The following is a 20,494-nucleotide window of genomic DNA, read 5'->3' as shown; positions in this document are numbered from 1 at the left end:
GTACTATAAATAACCTTTATATTTTAAATTTGGCAACGTTAAACAAAACGCGCGAGCGCGACTTTTTTTGAAACAGGGTTGGTGGGTAGTGGGTAGTTAGGTCAAAGATAAATTATGAAAAATTCTGATTTAGTAATCATTCAATCATCTGATTTAGTATTATTTAGTAATAAAGTTAGATCTAATTTTGTTTTTTTCTATTGAACTTATTTTACTTTCTTATTGAATTTTAATAAAGAAAGATGCAATAATAAGTGCAACATTTTGCCACGTTTTTCTATTACGTCTAAGGTTACTTTTTCATACAAATTCCATATAATTTCGTGTTTTTACGTTTAGTAGAATAAAATAACTGTTTTGACTAGTTAGTTACTAGCCTTTTTAGTTTAATATTTATGTTCACTACAAATCGTTTCTTTCTGTTAGCTCTCCTGCTACCAACATCAATAAAATGCTGTCTAATAAGTATACTTATGGATAACCATTTATCACAAGGTAACAGGAATATCAATTAATAGACTAGGTATTTTGTAATTATTTGTTTCGTATCAGGCTTACCGAGGTAGGTACTTGATTCAGTTTCATAATAACGGATTCCATCAAGGTTCATTTGATGGCGATTCACGGTCTAACCAACCAGTATGTAACTTATTAACGATAACATTAATACCTACCTATCCAATCTTATTAAGATTAGTAGTAAGTACCTAGCTACTGATTAAGTATTGGTAATTTTTTACCTATTTACTACATTTTAAGGTGAAAACCAGGGACCACTGATTATACAAGCAAAACCTTGAGTTTATCATTCTTTATTGATATATCTTTTTAATTGATTATATTTTGTATCTGTTATTAGATAGGTCAGTGACTAATAGTCAAAATACTAACTTAAATTATGATAGCCGGAACAAGTTTAAGAGTATCTACGTATTAGGTACTTACTAGAATAGTGATTTACTTAGGTACACAAAACCCTAAAATAACCCATTGACCAGGTAAAAAAATGGTTATTAACTATCACATCACCAGCCCATTAACGTCCCCACTGCTGGGGCACGGGCCTTCCCTATGGATGGATAGGGAGATCGGACCTTAAACCACCACGCGGGCCCAGTGCGGATTGGTAGTTATTAACGACTGCTAATGCAGCCGGGACCAACGGCTTAATGTGCCTTCCGAAGCATGGAGGAGCTCGAGATGAAAACTTTTTATTTTGTGGTCACCCATCCTATGACCGGCCTTTGCGAAAGTTGCTTAAATTCAACAATCACAGACCGAGCGCGTTAACCGCTGCGCCACCGAGCTCCTCAAACTTATCAGGATAAAATATTAACTATCAGGATGGTCTAATGATCCTAATGATCTAACGGTTAAGAAACTTTAAATTTTGGTCACGAAGGCCGATGAAACTAAGAGAATAAACGAGAAGTAATCTCAGGCCCATGATTCGAAGACCGTGACCCCTAAAGGAATGGGCAGAGCCACAGATAATATTTATACGACAATCTACTATGTCCTTATGATGTACTACTGTTATTACGATGTAGATAGGTACCAGTATTGGGCAAAAAGCAATTCGATTATTGATTGTTGATTACGACTACTTTTTGTAATCTGCAATCATGATTATAGATTACAAACGTAATAATCTGTAATCATAATTACAAAATAAGAAATTAAATCAAGAGTTTAATCTTGACATTGATTACAGATTAATAAATCTAAATTGTAATTTAGATTAATTGATTACATAATTTTATTTAGGTTTCAAATTAAACAACATTTAATTATTTGATATCCATATTTTCTTAATCATGTTAATTGAACAAAAACACAGATCATACTTTGGCATTGATTATTATAATTAAAGAAAGACGCAAAAATAAAAAAAATAATAATTAAAAAATAATTATTTTAATTAAATTACTAATGATGAAATTTATGTTTATATCCAACAACCCTTGCACTGTGGCTGTATAAAAAAATCTTTTGCCATTTTAGACTGTCACGCTATAGGTAAGAATTTTAATAAAATTATTACTTAAATGGCAAATAAATAATATTTATCAACATATTTTAATATTTATTAAATCACGTAATCATTGATTAATAACTACTGTAATCATGATTAAATATTACATGTAGTTAAGATTGATAGTAGTCAAAGATACAAAGTAATCACGATTGATGTAATTATGATTACATTAAATCAGATTACTAATCTGATTACAAAAGTAATCGATTACGCCCAACTCTGATAGGTACTAGTACTATGTAGGTCCCATAGCAAGAATAAATTAAATTAAATAAAAAGTAAAATAAATTAAGTCATTAGGAATGGTAAGTTATATACTTAATGTTAAAAAGGACATACCTATCTATTCCTGCCGATTATTCGCTCCTAGTCCACCATAAAAGAATAATAGATTTCAAGCAGATGCAGGTACCTAGTTACTTACCTCTTAGTGGAATAAAACAGGAGAGGTAAGTATTTCCCCAAAATTATAAGATAAATAGATAAAACAATGGAAACCTAAACTATTTATAAGTACCTACCTACTTAATAACAACTCAACAGTAAACACCTTGAGAAATATTGAGTAGGTACCTATCTAATAACTAATAATTCTCAAGGGTTCAGATATCAAAATGATCAGGAACATCAAATACGGCAGTACAACAATTATCAATTCGATCAATGCCCTTTTGAGGGCGTTATCGCAATCAAAATACTTATTCGGAACCATTGTACATGGTGTAGCAACTTAAGAATTCCAACAATCTGCTGTGAATGAAGTATGGTACCTTCGGTTGTTTATGAAGTGAGAGTACTTTAACACAGTTGGCTTATAGGCGGCGATACGGCTCACCACCTATCACGTTGCTCTACCAACATCCTCGGTGAGGTGTGGGTACTTAGTTCATCTTGCGTTAGATGTACCTCTGACTACCCAAATTGGGATATATCGTGCGCTGTTCTTCCTGAACGTGCAAGATTTGTAATGAGCTCCCATCCTGAAGTCCAGTCCTAACGGCCCCTGTAGTCCAGTGGTCGAGCGTTGGACTCACGATCCGGACGCCCCGGGGTCGAATCCCGTTGGGGCAGTATTGAAGCAATTCATCTGAAAAGAAATATGTACGCATACACAAAAAAAAGTAAGTACCTACGTGTATCATGCCAATAAAAATATCAAATAGTAATATATATATTTTTTAATAAATTGCTTAAATGTGGCCATTTTAGACCCCAGTCTCAAGGGCCGGCACAACAACATACCTACCTATTGTCCATGGACCATCTTGATCACCTCCTATTGAGCAAATAGCGTTTCTTCTTGTTTGTTTTATTTTGAACCGATTCAAAAAGAACGAGGTGCTCAATTCGATTGATTTTTTTTAATAGTATATAAATTAAATACACATCCTGTATGTAGATTAGATATATCTAACTTCTTGTGAAACTGCTGTTCTGGCTTTCAGTCAACAACGCATAGTACCGAAGAGTTGTTGACTCTTTCATATATCTAATTAACTTCTTAGTTTAATACTTTTATGCTCTAAATGTAACATGATGCGTTTGAGACACATTTCTTTCGTTGTGCTAGCGATATTGTATGCTAATACAAATGTTAGTGGACAAGAAGAGGATATTTATAAAACAGACCCTAATATTCTAGAAGATGCAAGTCTAGACCCGGTATGTATTAACCATATTTTTAAACTAGTAGATATCCACATGAAAAAAGGCATATGTACTTACAATACAAGAAATAAAAATAAAATTGCAATTCAAAATTCTAGATTAAGTAAATTAAATTCATCTTTTTTGGAGATACGTATACGTTTTTACAATAAAATACCAGATAATATTTTAAAATTTTCAGAAAATAAATTTAAAGCTCATGCGAAGCTTATTTTAAGTAACAAAGCTTATTATGGATTACTTAATGACTACCTTAATAATAAAAATGTCTTGTATTGAATGCGTTCCTCTAGTTATTAAATAACTTGTAATGTATACCCTCATTGATTTAAAAGATGTGTTGCTGTTGCAGTTTCTTGTCATTTCTTCTCCTCAGCCATAAGACCTTGAGAAATAACGCAAATTTAAAAATGTTACATTGACCTTCAACAAGTTTATCCATACATTGTTTTACCCGTTATTATGTGCTTTAATTAAGTTTATCCATGATAATTACGTTGAATAAATGACTCTGATTTCTGATTTCATGTACGATTAAGGTGCAAAAGTCCAATCAGTTTCTTGCAAAGTAATAAATTAACTGGTTGCACTGAGGACCTCCTGATTACATGTCGTTTTTGTAATAGACCAAAAACACCTATTACTTACAAAAACAATAATTTTATAATTATGACAACTAATGGTTCATAATTTCACCACTGTTTACAATAATTCCCTGAGCTCAGTGACTGCACTTTTGCTCTTTGATTGTACCTACTTAGGTCCCAAATAAGCGATAGTAAGTGGTTGTGCAAGTGATACAATGTTGATTCAGGTTTGTACAGAATATTCAGTATAATTTGTTGATAAATACACGATGATAATAGGATAATTTAACGTGGCTACATTCTTGTAGCTGTGTCTTCTCGCTGTTTGTGGCTCTGGCTGTCCATTCTAGAGATTGTATGCGTGAAGTGGAAAAACTGTACAACGCCATCTATATTCTTTTTGGGGAACGTAGCCTGGAAAGTCCTGCATTCAAGTGCAAAAATCTTCTAGAAAACTTGTAGCTTTGCTTAGAGTTTACTTCTGATGATTGTCTATGTTTAATTATTAGAATGTCTCATATTTCTTCCCTACAGTTTTCCCTGATCCGCAAATATGGTTACCCGTGCGAGATCCACCGGGTGTACACGGAAGACCAGTATATACTGGAGATGCACCGGGTACCCCATGGCAGGGAAAATACGACTCAGGGTCCGAAACCTGTGGTCTTCCTCATGCATGGTCTACTCTCGTCTTCCGCAGAGTGGGTGCTTATGCAGCCGGGGAAGGGACTTGGTAACTTGGATTTTTTTATGTCTAGTAAAATAACATTCTAAAAGGTAATGAGCCAAAGGCAAAGGTAAATGTGGACTAAGGGGTCTACTACCCATTTCTAAAATGTTTTATGCAACAGCAATGTGAAAGTGGTAATCGAAAAGTGAATATCGTACGTAACGTACAAATTCATAATTGCAAAACTCTCTTATTTTTTGACCTGACGTTACTAAAACATAAAGACCGCTGAAAGCTTTCACCCAGAAACTGCTGGATAAATCTCAGACGTCTGTGGGATAAATGGAGAGAGAGATGATCTCTGCTGAGCTGATGCGATAGTGTGGTGAACTCTATCTTAAACAATGCGACATTGCTGAGGACCGTGTTGCTCTGGACATTGTGTAAGAAAATTGCCTGATAGATCCGTAGTGTCTGCTTACTCCGGTGGGAGATAGACGAGAGTTTATGTATGAAAATAAACCATCTTTTCCAGCATACATTTTAGCAGAAGCTGGCTACGACGTGTGGATGGGCAATGCTCGTGGGAACACCTACTCCCGTCTCCACGTCTCCTTGAACACCAAATTCTCTGCCTTCTGGCGATTCAGCTGGCACGAAATCGGCTACTACGACTTACCAGCAATGATCGATTACGTCATCAAAGAAACTGGGATTGATAAAATCCACTATGTAGGATTTTCACAAGGAACCACGGTGTTTTGGGTCATGATGTCGACAAGACCGGAGTACAATGAGAAGATAGTAGCTATGCAAGCGTTAGCGCCCGTCGCCTACATCGGGAACGTTCGAAGTCCTCTCATTAAAGCTTTGGCGCCGTTTACTAACTCTTTAGAAGTAAGTTCTTTGCATATATATCTCTTCATACTCATATAAAAAACAAATAAAACGTGTTGGTATTAAACAATAGATTATATAAACTACTTAGATATTTATTGGGAAATAGAAAATTAATATTCGAGGTTGATATTATTGTTTATCGAAGGTTTCGAAACAGTCGCTGAAAATAACATTAATGATTATGAATTATAATTGATATGACATCACTATTTTGTGTCAAATGATAATAATAATAATGCCTACAGCTCCTGTGTTACCCACAGATAGGTCAATTATTATCAACGCACGGGAAATAGCACGGGTGGGCAGGTAAGCTATATCCGTACAGAAGTGTTTAATATTTTCAGACGATATTCAAGATATTGGGCACTAATGAAGTTCTACCAAATGGTAAAATTAATGAACTCGCAGGACAGTCTCTTTGCACTGAAGAAGCCATCACCCAAGTGCTCTGTACAAATCTTTTGTTCCTTATATGTGGGTTTAATGAAGAGCAGCTGAATGCTGTAAGTATTCTTCTAAATCTTCCTCACAATAAAGCTACCTCAGTCTCATTCACATTTGATTTTTGAAATGTCATTCATCACTGGTACTGTACCTTTGTAGATTAAAAGTCTATTAAAGTTTACTTTAGACACAGAATAAGGAATGGAAAAGAGTAAGGAAATACTACGTATAGAACGGCGACTCTCCGCTCCCCACCAGCGGCTGAGCTAGGTCCCCCCCAATAGGTCTTAATTTAGTCTTCAATCGTATGAACGTCATACATACAAATGCGCGGGTCAATGTGTGGTGTCTGTGTAAAACGAGGTGTTTTGTATGAAGTGTCCAGTGTGTGCTTCAAAGCCAGTACCTTACTCATTTACTTATTAATTTCAGATACTTGAGTCATGCAATTGTTACGATGTTCGCGTAGTTTAGACTAAGGACAAGTTATTTACGTTGCCTTCCAGTTTTTTATCAAAATCACCAGCATTCTCATAACATTTTCTTTGTAATTTTACCGTTAAGTACCCATAACATATTACATACCTACCTATTGTTAAGAGTTTAGAAAATCATTTGATGGTTTTTTCAGACAATGTTCCCAGTGGTGTTAGGACACACCCCAGCTGGAGCATCAACCAGACAACTGGTGCACTTCGGCCAGCTTTACAAGTCTGGCAAGTTCGTTCAGTTCGACCACGGGTGGCTTGGCAACAAACGTCGGTACGGAAGCTTCAAGCCACCGCCGTACAATTTGTCTGCCATTAGAGTGCCAACCTTCCTTCACTATGCTGATAATGACTGGCTGTCTACTCCTAAAGACGTTGACAAGCTCGCCAAAGAAGCACCTGCAGTCATCGGCAAATACAGGGCTCCACTAGACAAGTTCAACCACCTAGACTTCGTCTTCGCTATCGACGCAAAGAAACTCATCTACGATCGGATCATGAATATAATGGCACGGTTTAATTGAATAAAGAAATAAACGAACAAAACGAGCTTTTACTAGTATATTGTAGACATAAGAAATATGAAATACATTGGCACAGTTCCGTTCTGAAATGATACTTAGCAAAACTAACATGAGGACAATAATACGTAAATACCTAAACTAGCCAACCGTACATCGGGACGATAGCGTTGTGTGTGATGCGGATGATTTACAAGCATTTACTCTTTGAAAGGAAGCTTCGATTTCTGAGTTACTACCGCACCTCTTCCTGCACTTGGCTAATGCCAACTCCCTCTTGACCATCGCTCCCAAAGTCGCTTGAACTGAAATAATTTATACTATTTTCAAATCCGTCTCTTAAAGCCGATACATTGAAGTTAGATTTTGTCAGATGTATTACCTTTTGATAATAAAGCAATAGGGTCTTCGCTTTTATAACAGGGTGCCCCAATATTGTTATCTTGCACACACGGATCATTCGTTTTATGAAGCACTTGTAACAAACTCACATGTCTAAAACTCTGTAATAGAAATAAGTGAATATTTAAAAAGTTATCGTCCATTGTAAGCTACGAGTATTTTAATATTAGAAAACTATAAGTTTACCTCGTGCTTACAATTTTTCATTGTGATTACTAATTCTGAATCAGCATCTTTGGCCGAGGTACAGGTGGTACAGGTAGTATTGTCATCAACACAATAATCAAACGGTTGTGGAACAATATCTGTGCATCCTTTTGTACATCCTTTTTCTGATTTCATAGAATCTGTACAATAATACGCTTTCCATTTGCAAGTTTTATATATGTTTTGTAATTCACATTTCAACGAGCAATTTTCTTTCTTCAGCTGTTCGATTTCCTCTCTTTGCAAGTCATAATTTTTCTTTATACATTCCACGCTTGACCTGTAAGCTTTTACTTCGCCGCAATCACTGCAGTTAATTCCGACATCCGCCGTTCTGACTTTAGCTGAAATACATCTACATAATCTTCTCGGCGGGGTTTGACATGTCTTACACAAACTACTACTAGGTGAACAGTCAATTGTTACTCTTTTATGGCTACTACTGTGTCTATTGGAGCAGCACGTGATTCTGCTAGACTTTCGTAACAACGGCTTGGCGTCTCCATCACTGCACGGTGCAGAAATATGGCAACTGCTCACTTTTTTAATGGCTTGCTTTTTGCAGCAATTTCGAGCGCGATTCTGACAAACAATTTGTGGTGTGATAGTTTTGACAAACATCGCTTGTTGTATCATATCCTTCTTCCATATACGAGCCATATTGCGAACGCTGTCGGTTGTGCAACAACTGCTGTCCTGGAAACACTCGTTTCTGGTAACGTTTATGGCAAAAACTCTTTCCAACATTATTCTCCAAAATGTTTTGATACTTTTCAATGCCTCCAAACATCTTTCACAAGGCCAATGGCTTGTTTCAAGGTCTTCCTGGAATTATTAGCAAACTTATTTTATAGCATACTACACAATACAATATAAAATTAGTAGGTACTTAGTAGAATTCGTATACTTGCCTCCATAAAATACTTCTCCAAACTTTCATCTGCCTTCAGGCATTCTTTTATAGCATCACATGATGTAGTAATACTCTCAAGAATCACTTTTGACTTGCAATCGGGATGGCAACGTGGAGTAGCCTGCAAACATGATATTTTTTAAAGCATGAGAAATGAGTCCCTGTCAAGTTTTGTGAAGCAAAAGTAACAAACTTACCCTTCCACTTCTTTTACAAGTCATGGTTCTGAAGAAACCGATTAAGGTGCTGCAGGGAACAACACAAAGGGGCATATCGCACTTTATCCATTCCCTGAGGTAGATGTCGCGTGTGCGCACGTTATGGCTCCATGCCCGGATGTCGCAGCAGGACTCGTATGATTTGATCTTACCCTCGTTGCGCACCAGCAGCTGAAGATTACACAGCCTGTGGTGATCTAGGAAATTCATTGAATTTTTACACTAATCAAACAAACATTTCTATCTTTCGGTCATTGATATCGAAAACGTGGAATTTTGAGAACTAAAACATGTGTGTCACACAAATGACATTAGTTTATAACACAGATCCAAGATCCAAATGCCAACTGAAGAAACACAGGGAACAAAATTATTTTTTCCATAGACCATAACATCCATGGAATTATAATAAGATCTTTTTATTTTAATTGAACATAGCCGTAAGAATTTTTTGACTTCTTCGCTGTGTGTACTTAACGAAAAGAACATAAAGGTACTGTCCATAAGTTTTATTTTCTAAGTGAAGTAAGCAAGTTTCTGTATAAAAATAATTTTATCCAAATAGATTGCATATCTTTATCAAACTTTTAGAAGCTGGTTATCACCAAGAAGACGTCGTCGAAAATAAAAACAAATTTAAATAATGACATTCCAATTCAAGCCCAATTCCGTCTCGATTTCTGATGACAGCTCAAAATATTTGCTATTTTAATTATTTACATTTTATTGTGTAGTACAAATAGTAAAATTCGTATCGTTATGTGTAAAATGGATGGTGGTGAAAAATAAACTTATAATAATTATACATGTATATGTTTAGAAAAAATTGCGTTGAACAACATACAAGGATAATCGGCGATGTCTTTTATAACGAAAAGGGAGCGTGTGTTCAACGAGTATTGCGACCCGTTCGACTTGCCTTGTAGGAATGAAGGGAAGTTGAAGGCGTACGCGTCATGCACGGACGCGCGCGCATGGTCGCACTTCTGTTCAGACAAGACGGAGCATCTGGTGGAGATCATCAAGAAGAACAATGAGGTGGCGCGCGGCAAGTACGTGCCCACCAACGTGTTAATAGAGATGATGATGGCCTCGAAGAACGCGGAGATCGCGCGGCTCAAACGCAAGATGCAACAGTTTGAGCAGATGATCGCCGTCTACGACCAGCTTGAGCTCTCTTGCGAACAGAAGTGCGAAATCACCACAGCTGTAAGTTTCGAGATTGTAAGAATGTGTGTAGTTTACGACAGTACTTATCTAATATCAATATTAGCCCATTTGATTCCACTACTGGGCAGCATGGTGACATTATCGCGAGAGTAGCATCTTTTATGGTTACTTTGCTCTGATATAGTGTTTAAAGATTTGAGATTTGCTTCTAACGAAAGAAATATTTAAGATACTTACTGAATTAATTAAATCTTGATTCCTTCAGTCGCAGTTCGTCAGGGCCGAAAATTAATTAATTATATCTTTCCTGTAGTCTAAGTTTCTTACCTTCATATTTTTTTTATATTTTAGCACGCCATGATAAAAGCTGCAAACAAATCAATGGATGACCTGGTAAAAATAATTTAGTAAAAATCTTTAAGTTAATATTATTGTTAAGTATAGAATAATCATACTAATTATGTAACTGTTTATAGGCATTGGATTTAGACGTGTCTGGCTTCACAGAGGTACGAGCTCTCGTTTTTATTAAAATACCTACTAAAATATTGATATGTTTGATATTGTTGTATGCGTTAACGCATTTTTCATTATTTTAGGGTATAGATTCAGATGGCTTCCATGTAAGTGTTTCATTAATAATACTTATTATTAAACAGAATGACCAGTTCAATACAATTAATGAAAATATATCAATAAGATAACGTTTTACAATTGTCTCAATGCGCGGTAAGTATAAAATATGTCAAGCTAGTGATGTGACGTTCATTAGCATCATGTTCATGTTCGTTCATGTATCTGTCGATATTAGATCGATCGATTATTTTCTATCTAACATTAGTTAATTTGTTAGAATAGGTATTTTAATTAAATAACTGTACATACATATAACTGCTCTACAAATAAATTATACTTACTGCTGATCGATCCAAAATTGCAGATGGTCCCAAATTGAAGGCTACGAAAAATATTATTTTCTTCGTGTAGGCCGTTCCTTCTAACAAAGAGTAATTGACATCCAATAAACAAGTACTTAGTTATTTTATGATTATCTCATCTAAATTTTTTGCACAATTACCTATATTGAAATTACCATTTTCAGACGGGCAAATCAGGAGGTGACGAGGTAACATTTTAACATTTTGTATAATGAAGGTTATTTGCTCCTACGATTATATATTCAAACACTAATATTTTTTTTATTTCAGGCATCAGTAAAATTCAAAGGTGATGAGGTAATTCGTTTTTATTGATTACTTACTATTTCACTTGAACTCAGATATTTTGAAATTATTTTGAAAAGCATAATAATTGTCACATAATATTTAAGTATGTTGAGTTAAAATTTTAATCTTCAGTGGACCCCACGCAGTGACGTCAGAGGCAAAGAGTCGAAAATAAATCAAGTGGATCTGTCCTGTAATTGTGACGCCAGCACATGTAAGCTATTAACAAAATAATTTATATATGCGCACAAGCAACATTTCATATGATATTTATTCACTTGCAGCCGCCTACGATGTCAGAATCGATGAACTACAAGAAGCATTGATCGGTAAAGATGCAAAACTAAACGCTATGCAGAATACAATGGCAGTGAGTAAATGATATTCTATCTTCCTTTTCGTTCTTTCAAAGTGCACTTAAGTGAAAAAGATTATACGGAGATTCGATATTCAAATGCCTTTGGTGTATCAAGCTAATGAACGCAGCTTTATAGGGCACAAAGAAATCCTGATGCTCCCTACACTCCAGATCTATTTGACTTCCTTTCCAGGTCATGGAAAATGACGTTTGTGAGCCATACTGCGTGTACGCTCATTTTTATACGGCGTTAGAGAAAATATTTGCCACATTACGACAAAACGAAAAGTATAGAATATATTTGGATTTAATGGTAAGTCATTTCCAAAACATAGTTAATAATAATATAATAAATTAGGTCGATCGATGTTAAATAATTTGCTTTTTTATTTTAGTCAACTAGTAAAGATACACGTCGAATGGACATAAAAGGGAAAATTTTATTCAAACTTAAAGTATTAGAAAAGTTCAGCGTCGCGTTATTGGCTCCTTGTTCGGAGCGGTTCAGGCATGATGAAACCTGCGAATGCCAAAGCGCTCAAGTTCTTCATGTGGAGACTACTTTTGCTCTCACGTCAGCCGAATCAAAGAGACCCGAAATGGAGAAGAACAAACGAGCATATCTCGTCGCAGACATTATGGAGCACGATGAAATGAAAGAAATCCTAAGTAAACAGAGCGGAGTGAATCTAGACGAAGAAGAGCAAACAGAAGACAACTTCGGAGTTGATAATTACAGTATAGACACGGAAAATTTAAACCGTCTTAAGAGTCTCCAAGTTAATTACGACGATCTGATGACATGTTATGAAGACGTTAAACATGAGAGGGATAACTTGAGAATAAAATGCGAGAAATATGATGAACTCGAAGAGGAACTTCAAAATATGAGGAGTCAGTTGAAAGAGTATTCTGTGTTATATAACGAAAGAGAATATTATCGCAAACGATCTGAAGACCTAGATAGCCTAAAAGAACAGTACATAGTATTAACAGATGAAACTTCCGGTTTAGAAGCTCAACTTAAAGCTGAGGCTGAAATAAATAATATGAAAACGCATACTGTAGAAGATTTAAGAAATGAAAATATTGAGCTTGAGAGAAAGTTAAACGACGCTCTCATTGCTTTCGAAAAAGAAAAGAATTCTTTGCAGTGTAAACTCAAAGAAACTGAATGCAATGTTATGTGTCAAGATCAACAAATTAGAAGTCTATCTTCTCAGATAGATCGATTACTTGAACAAGATCACGATAAAGTTAGCTTTTAAACGATTTATTATTGTTCGACTTTCATACATTATAATTACGAATAATATCATATTTTCTTACTTACAGCATCATGATAATATTCCAAAATCTGTTATGATATTGGACGAAATTGAAGCGCTGAAAGATCAGATTAAACATCTTCAAGAGTCACTGTACAACACCGAGGATGAAAAACAACAACTACAGGCGCAATTTGAAGATAAATTGAAACTGATTAGTGATCTTAGAATGGAAATTGACGATTGGAAAAGTAAAGATAACAACAATTTAGTGAAACAAATATATTTTAATTCAATAAGAAATGATAATATCTTTAATTTTAGGTACGTGTGAGAAGACACTTCAGCGAAATGAATATTTAGAAAGATATACAGAAAGCTTTAGAGATGAAGTTCGTGGGTTAGTAGAAGAAAACAGGACATTATCGCAGGACGTGGAAGAAAAGACTACAGCAGTGGCAAATTTGATGACTGTTATCAACAACAAGTCTCAAGAAATAAATAAATTAGTGGACGATATCGAGTCAAGAAAGAAACAAAATAAAGACTTACATGATGAACTGAAACAAGTAAAAGAAAAGTATGGAAGTAATCTGACAGAATTAGAAAATGAAAAGAAACAAGTTTTAGATTCACTACAATTGGCTAGACAAGAAAGCCGCGAACTATTAGAAAAAGTAAAAGATTACGACGATGTTCTTCACAAGAGAGAAGAAATTTCGAAGTCGCTAGAAACTCAACTAGAAGATTATAATGAGCTAAAGAACGTACTCCTTAATACTATAGAAGAAAATAAAAGGCTACAAAGTGATTTAACTAGTCTAGAAAATAATAACTCCATATTACTGCAGGAAATACGAAATCTCCGCGAAGTCAATAATTTAGCGGTAGAAAATATCAGCAGTTTACAAAATGAAAATTATAAATATAAACTATCAAATGAGCTTACTCGAAAAGAAAGTGAAATACTTGGAGACAAACTTAAACAGTTTGAAGATTTGAGAGAACACCTCCAAAAGATGAGGGATTCTCATGAAAAACTTATGGAAGTGAAAAATAAATTAGAAAATGAATTACAAAAGAAAGCTAAAGATCTTGATGACGCAATTCATTCTGTAGAACTTACCAAAAAAGACAGCGAACATTTGTTAGAAAAAATACAACAATCTGAAAACTTGAAAGAGGATATGATAAAATTGAGTAAAGATTACCAAAAGTTAGTAAACGAAAAACAAACGCTGCAAAAAGATTTAATTGATAAAAGTAAAGAATTAGATAATTTATTACAAAGTCTAACTAATCTTAAGGAAGAAAATGAAGATTTGATGCAGAAATTTAAGAAGGCTGACAGTTTAGAAAACGAGTTAGCAGAATTGAAAAAGGCTTATGACGATCTGACAAAAGAAAAATCTATATTACAAGCTGATTATGACAATAAAACGGAAGAAATTAACCACTTGTACAATACTCTAGAGGATAAAATAGACGAAAACAGAGATTTAGTAGACCAAATAAAATCATTACAATACCATCAAGCTGAAGCCAAGAGCAATATCGAAAAACTAAAAGATGAAAATCTTAATAACCAATCAGCCCTAAATACAGCTAGAAAAGAAAGCGAAGAGCTTGTAAATAAAATCAAAAACTATGAAGCCTTGCTGCGCGAATACGAGGACCTAAAACGGGTACACTATCAAATAGAAAAAGAAAAGGATAAACTTCAGCGAGAAAATCTGGAACTGAATGTACAAACTCAAAATGTTATGGCACAAAACGAAGATTTAGAAAAAGCTTTGATCAATACAAGAAACGAGGTGCCTAAAATTTAATATTATACTTTTCACCTATACATGGTGTTAGGGACATCGTAGGGAACTCAGAATCATGGTCTGAATCATCCCTTAAAGTTTTCGTTACGATGTCACTAAATCCCTGTATTTTCAATGAATTGGTGCATATTACTTTAATGTACATCTTGCATTTTCAGCTCATGAAATCTACTACCGAAAATCCGTATGCTAATGTTGCAAAAGAAATAGAAGAGATGAAAAATGAGAAGTTGGCTAACCATAAAAAAATAAGAGAACTTTTGGATAAATTGGACGAATCGGTACTTTTTTACATATGTTTTAAGGCAACTATAGCATTAGAAAAACCCTCATGTCAATGCAATTATTTTACAGGAAAATGTTATATCTGATCTAAGTGAAGATATAATAGCACGAGATGACAAAATAGCAATACTAGAGAATCACATTAATTCTTTAGAAGACGAAGTAAGAAGATTACATTCCAGTTTAGCGGAAGTGGTAAATGCAGGACAAGAAATCAAAGATAATAGCTATCAGAAAATTGATCAAACACTCAACAAAATGGAAGCTCATCGTAATGAAGTTTTACTTTTGTATTAAGTTTGCTTTGTTAGAATACTTAGAATAGTGGGGGTCAAAAAAGCTCCATTCAAGCATTTAGTAGAGCAAATAAAATCATTATATATATATATATATTTGTTACATGTGACGATATTCCCATTAAAAAATACTTGTTTTAAATCCGATCAACTAACAATAAATAAAAGTCTACCGTAATAAGAATAAGAGCTACTTTAGTTGCTTGATATTTAATGCGGTAATTGACTGATTGAATTTGTAACGTAATATATCTACTTATAACGTAAAATATTTCTATTTTTTATAGATTCCAAGGCAACACATAATATGAAGATTGAATTAGCAAAGCTACAAAACCAAAATGCCAGGCTGGAGGAACAACTATCTGTAACAAAAATAAAAAGTGACGAGTCTTTAAGGGAAAAACACAAATATGTATCACAAATAATTCATCTTCAGAATGAGAGGGAAATCATTGTAACTGATATAAAACAACTTGAATTAAGCAGTGTGGGTGACAGTAATTTATCACCGGATTCTAATGTGGAAGATATTCTAAGATCCTTAGAAAAAATTCAAAAATGTTTGGATGCGAAGAATTCAAAAAGTAACAGTTTAGAGAAAACATTGCTCAAAGTCCAAACGTCATCGCAACTACTGCTAAGCAAAGCAGATGAAGCAAAAAAACTAGTGGAAAAAGAAAAACAGAAAATAATAAATGAAAAAGAAGAAGCTATAGCAGATAAACAGAATATGGAAAAACAACTACTAGACTTAAAAGTACAATTGGAACAACAAACTAATCATGACCAAAACATAATAAAACACCTTCAAGCAGAAATCCTTAACCAAGAATTAATAATCGCCAAAATAAATAGTTCTAGACAAGACTATATTACAAAATTAGAAGAAGAAATGCGGACCCTTCAAGGATTATATGAAAATTCATTAACCAAAATAAGCGAATTACAAGAAAAGGTGCGAAATTTGTCAGAAGAAAACGATAAAAATATTTCAATAATTGATAAAATAAATGGGGATTTAACAGAGAAATCTAAAGAAATATCCGCATTACGAAATAGTCTTGATTTATTGAAGAATAAATCACTTAAAGAAGTTGGCATTCAAGCAGGAAAATCTGACAATTTGACAAGAAAAAACAATAAGTCACAAACCGATGAATCCCATTTATATGAGCTTGGTATAAAAGACAATGATGAGTCAAGGAATATCAGCAGATTTAGAGTTAATATGCCACCTCAATCTGAAACTATTTCGGATTATTTACCGAATGATATGCCGCAATCTATTAATGAGGTGCAAATATTAACTGTGAATGTCGAACCTACATTTGACTTTGTTAAAAGCAGCTATGTGGATTATAAAATAAAACGACTTAGCCCTGGAAAATTAGAGACATATTCAATTTCTTGTATAGACTCCAACATACAGGTGACACCGCTAATTGATGAAATATTTGCCTCTGATGATAAGAGTGATAAGTCACCTACGGACTCTGCTTCACAAAATCAGCATTTAGTAGATATATTTAATAGACAATCAATGCACACAAGTTCTTCAAAAGCGATGGAACAACCTCAAACTGCCGCTAAGATAAGTGGTTTTGCTGGATTTGGATTAGCGAATGACATTTCTTACTCGGGTAGTCATTTAAATAATAAACCTGATGATAGCATTACCTTTACTGTAACTACTCCAGATAAATCTACTGAAAAAGATCTATTTCTGATTTACCATGATAGTGAAAGTAGCCAGATTGAAAAAGATCGTTGGTTATCAAGCGATCAACCTCAGTTAGTGAAAAGCACACAGGCAGAGAAAGGTACACACGCAGAAATAGAAAGTCATGAAGAGTCGCTATTGGACAAAGTTGGGCAAACTAAAGGAGTTCTACGAGCACAAACAGTTGTGAAACAGAATAAAGAAGGAAATATCGCCGTAAAGCAACAACAAAAATCACGTCATAAGCCTGAAAAAATATATTTTGAAGACTCTAATCAAAGTAGGTCAAAACATCAGTTACAAATTACCTTGCCTAGAGTAGACAGTCAGGGGTACTCTAATGAAACTATCCCAACTGCCGGTAATCAATCCATCGATTCGTATGAATCAACAGTTTATTCATCTCAAAAACAGATATCACATCAAGATACTGATGACGCTATACAAGGAAGTCAAGAAGATAAAAGTACATCAACCTCAAACAAAACTGGACCCAAAAATCAGGATTCTAGTCTATTAGGAAGCGATTCTCATCACAAGTTATCTCGAGTGGAAGCTGAATTTTTATTATTTAAGGAACAAAATGAAATTAAAAAGTCACTTACGCGACCCACGCAAGACGTAAAAGATTTTGGCCTAGAGTACATTTTAGATACAGTCAAACGTGAATTTAGTCCAGACGATAATAAAAATGACAAAAAGCTGCGAAAAAGTCGTAGTGATGACGTGTATAATCAAATGAAAGAGAGTTATAACAGCAATACGAAACATAGTCTACCTACAACGTCAATTGACGGTAAAACTACGACGAACTCGTCTCCTAGTCCAAGTAAATGGAGTGAACAAAGCCATTCTAGGTCAGTAGCTGAACAGAGCGTAATGGTTAATATTGATGCACCTGATTACTATGAAAGCAAAATGACACGTCTGTCTCACTTATTAGAAAATACAGAGAAAGATTATAAAAAGAAACTGGATGCTATTAAAATGCAGTATGATAACAATATAAAGAGTATTATCAATGAACACAACCACGGAGTTAAAAGCATTCAGAGTCTTCACGAGGAAACATTACAAGACATTATAAAAATACACGAGAATGAAGTAGAAAGCTTAAGAACTATGAGCATTGAAGCTATGCGCAAAGCAGAAAAGTTGGAAAAAGAGAATTTGCTTCTGAAAGGTAAAATGCAAGACTGCAGTTGTGTTGGTTTAGATGAGGTAAGTGATAATAAGTAATTATTATACTTATTACGGCGCTGACTTTTATTTTACGGATGGTTTTTCGCCAGGAACCAATCAAAATCAGCACGCCTGATGTAAAGAGACGCAGACAAAAGAGTCGTGGCTACACCAAGATGCTGACTAAAACGAATGTGGAAGCGTTTAATGTTAAGCCGAAAGTTAAAGTTCACGGCCCATGTACATGCTCTCTCGATATTAATGTATCGGATACAATCCGCAATATATTCGAACAAGTCGATGTTGAGCAGAGAAAATTAGCTGAGCACGCTTATTTAAAATATATTGCAAATAAGATAATAAATGGTAGTGTTGAGGTACGTGACATTGTCTATTGTACTTACATAACTCGTCAAGTCAAATGTATAATAACTACATAAAATTGATAATCTACAGGCGTTAGACGCTCAAGAGTTGTCGTTCCTTCACCTAAAAGTGTGTCGTACTTGGAAAAACAAACTTACAAAGGAAGAAGCTATGCAGAAAAAGATCGATACACTCGAGAGTGAGCTATTGAACAAACAACGCAATGAGCAACAACACAGTAAGTAAGAGTAGCAATTAGCACAGACTGATAATATATACGATGAAGTAGGAGGACCATTATTTGGAAAAGTCCTTCTGGTTTAGTTTGATTAGCTAGTGGAACGCGTATGTAGAGAAAAATAAATTGATCTTGCAGTAGCAGACTTGGATCGCAAAGTGGCGGAGGAGCGACGACGCCTGCAAGAAGTGCGCGAAGCGGTCTGTCGCAAGTATCCGATGCGGGCCTCACCTACCGAGTCCCATACCACCATTAGACGACTAGACTCCCCCACACCTATCACTGCTCCTCCGCCAACATCCGTTGACGGCGTAACGTGAGTATCTGTCATAACCGTCTCAGATTTAAGCCGTCTGCACTTTAGACGTGAATCGTATCTAATCGCATTTATTGGTCTTTAATGACCAACCCGCGTTATGCGCGTTCCGATATGATAGTATTTAGAAGGCTGAGATTGTTCCTCCGTATTGAAGACGCATCAAAAGTGCGACCAGCCTTAAAACATTAACTTTTCCTAAGGAAAAGTTATTCATAAAAGTAGATACGTATTATTTACTTAGAGAGATCGCTCCCTACATAATCAACAGGCTTAGTGTTTCGCTACTAAAGTGTATATATTAACGGAGTTTTTTTTTTCTTCAGCTGTAAGGCATTTCGAAGTGATGGTAGATTAATAGTAGAATATTAAAGTCAAATAGAATTTCCACTTTCAATAAGTATTCTGTAATGAAACATTGAAATAAACTATTTTTGATTGATTTAACCCATTTCAGATGCAGTTGCCAAAGTGGTACATACTTCAACTTAAGCGAGAGACAATCTGCTGGTGATTTGCTACCAGAATATTCTGGCGCAGGCATTCAGTTCAGACGATTGAAATCTAAACCAGAGAGTAGGGTAAGTTATGGTCTACTTTTTAAAATATTCATAACATCAGGATACTTACTAAGTATTCATAGATTGATTATTCCAAATTCTTATTAAAGACGCAACGCCGATCTTCATTGTATGAGCTTTCTTCTTTTATCTACTTTGATGAAGAGTTTTTGCGACGCGTACGATATAGTGCAAACCTACAATAGCTTGCAATATCATCTACTAGAGCTTTTACATGAAGATTTTTTTTTAGGAATTCGAGAACGCTTGTTCATCTTACTATAAATATTTTTCAGGCCGTGCTAGCAAGATTGGACGATGAGGACCGTCGAGAAAAGGAAAAGAAACTGTTCGATGAGCCCCCGACGAGACTACGACGTGCACACGACCGTCCGCCTCCGCGTCCCACAAGGAAATGACAAATACTCCAACTGTAACGAATAGAATTAGGCATTCCATTCTCCATCGGAGTATCGAATGTTTAGTTCATATACCTTCTCTTGGCTACGCTGGGTACGTTACTCTGCAAAGAGTTTTAGAAGAAATATTTTTTACTAAATTGACTTAAAATTTTCCGAACGGTGTCGGTGTGCTGCTGTGAATATTTTTACTAAATTT

At 35.0% G+C, this 20,494-nt stretch overlaps 3 protein-coding genes across 4 annotated transcripts; 2 read left to right on the top strand and 1 right to left on the bottom strand.

The window, feature by feature from the left end:
- The first annotated feature begins 3,571 nt into the window (after positions 1-3,571).
- Positions 3,572-7,322, top strand: LOC126367405 (lipase 3-like). The gene is made up of 5 exons (XM_050010915.1): positions 3,572-3,700; positions 4,828-5,026; positions 5,499-5,860; positions 6,211-6,369; positions 6,942-7,322. Exons 1-5 carry the CDS (start codon positions 3,572-3,574, stop codon positions 7,320-7,322), a joined length of 1,230 nt encoding a protein of 409 aa, XP_049866872.1.
- Positions 7,323-7,343: 21 nt separating this feature from the next.
- Positions 7,344-10,494, bottom strand: LOC126382202 (uncharacterized). Of its 2 annotated transcripts, XM_050032014.1 has the most exons (5): positions 9,039-10,494; positions 8,836-8,962; positions 7,908-8,749; positions 7,702-7,822; positions 7,344-7,624 (listed from the first exon to the last, which is right to left on the bottom strand). In XM_050032014.1, exons 1-5 carry the CDS (start codon positions 9,267-9,269, stop codon positions 7,461-7,463), a joined length of 1,485 nt encoding a protein of 494 aa, XP_049887971.1. In that variant the 5' UTR covers positions 9,270-10,494; the 3' UTR covers positions 7,344-7,460. The 2 variants fall into 2 exon arrangements, with proteins under 2 accessions (XP_049887971.1, XP_049888050.1); XM_050032093.1 differs by lacking the exon at positions 7,344-7,624 and having other exon boundaries at positions 7,919-8,749.
- Positions 9,918-20,473, top strand: LOC126367394 (cytadherence high molecular weight protein 2-like). Its single transcript, XM_050010907.1, has 20 exons — positions 9,918-10,268; positions 10,581-10,622; positions 10,706-10,738; positions 10,829-10,852; positions 11,332-11,355; positions 11,438-11,464; positions 11,588-11,669; positions 11,740-11,825; positions 12,007-12,126; positions 12,209-13,069; positions 13,149-13,332; positions 13,406-14,895; positions 15,069-15,191; positions 15,265-15,466; positions 15,779-18,449; positions 18,524-18,773; positions 18,853-19,000; positions 19,139-19,316; positions 19,774-19,897; positions 20,173-20,473. Exons 1-20 carry the CDS (start codon positions 9,918-9,920, stop codon positions 20,293-20,295), a joined length of 7,143 nt encoding a protein of 2,380 aa, XP_049866864.1. The 3' UTR covers positions 20,296-20,473.
- The last annotated feature ends 21 nt before the right edge of the window (positions 20,474-20,494 follow it).

This window comes from Pectinophora gossypiella, chromosome 1 (assembly GCF_024362695.1).
Source record: "Pectinophora gossypiella chromosome 1, ilPecGoss1.1, whole genome shotgun sequence".
Lineage (NCBI taxonomy): Eukaryota > Metazoa > Arthropoda > Insecta > Lepidoptera > Gelechiidae > Pectinophora > Pectinophora gossypiella.
Note: the sequence above shows the minus strand (reverse complement) of the source record. Positions and strands in the feature narration are given on the sequence as shown.

Bases quoted from the DNA above. Each gene is read 5' to 3' on its own strand.
- LOC126367405 (XM_050010915.1), top strand. From the start codon at position 3,572: ATGATGCGTTTGAGACACATTTCTTTCGTTGTGCTAGCGATATTGTAT. The intron at 5,027-5,498 runs GTAACTTGGATT...CATCTTTTCCAG, and splicing joins GCAGCCGGGGAAGGGACTTG to CATACATTTTAGCAGAAGCT. The intron at 6,370-6,941 runs GTAAGTATTCTT...TGGTTTTTTCAG, and splicing joins ATGAAGAGCAGCTGAATGCT to ACAATGTTCCCAGTGGTGTT.
- LOC126382202 (XM_050032014.1), bottom strand. From the start codon at position 9,269: ATGAATTTCCTAGATCACCACAGGCTGTGTAATCTTCAGCTGCTGGTG. The intron at 8,750-8,835 runs GTATACGAATTC...AATTCCAGGAAG, and splicing joins GAAGTATTTTATGGAGGCAA to ACCTTGAAACAAGCCATTGG. The intron at 7,823-7,907 runs GTAAACTTATAG...TTTCTATTACAG, and splicing joins TGAAAAATTGTAAGCACGAG to AGTTTTAGACATGTGAGTTT.
- LOC126367394 (XM_050010907.1), top strand. From the start codon at position 9,918: ATGTCTTTTATAACGAAAAGGGAGCGTGTGTTCAACGAGTATTGCGAC. The intron at 15,192-15,264 runs GTACTTTTTTAC...ATTATTTTACAG, and splicing joins TGGATAAATTGGACGAATCG to GAAAATGTTATATCTGATCT. The intron at 15,467-15,778 runs GTAATGAAGTTT...TATTTTTTATAG, and splicing joins CAACAAAATGGAAGCTCATC to ATTCCAAGGCAACACATAAT.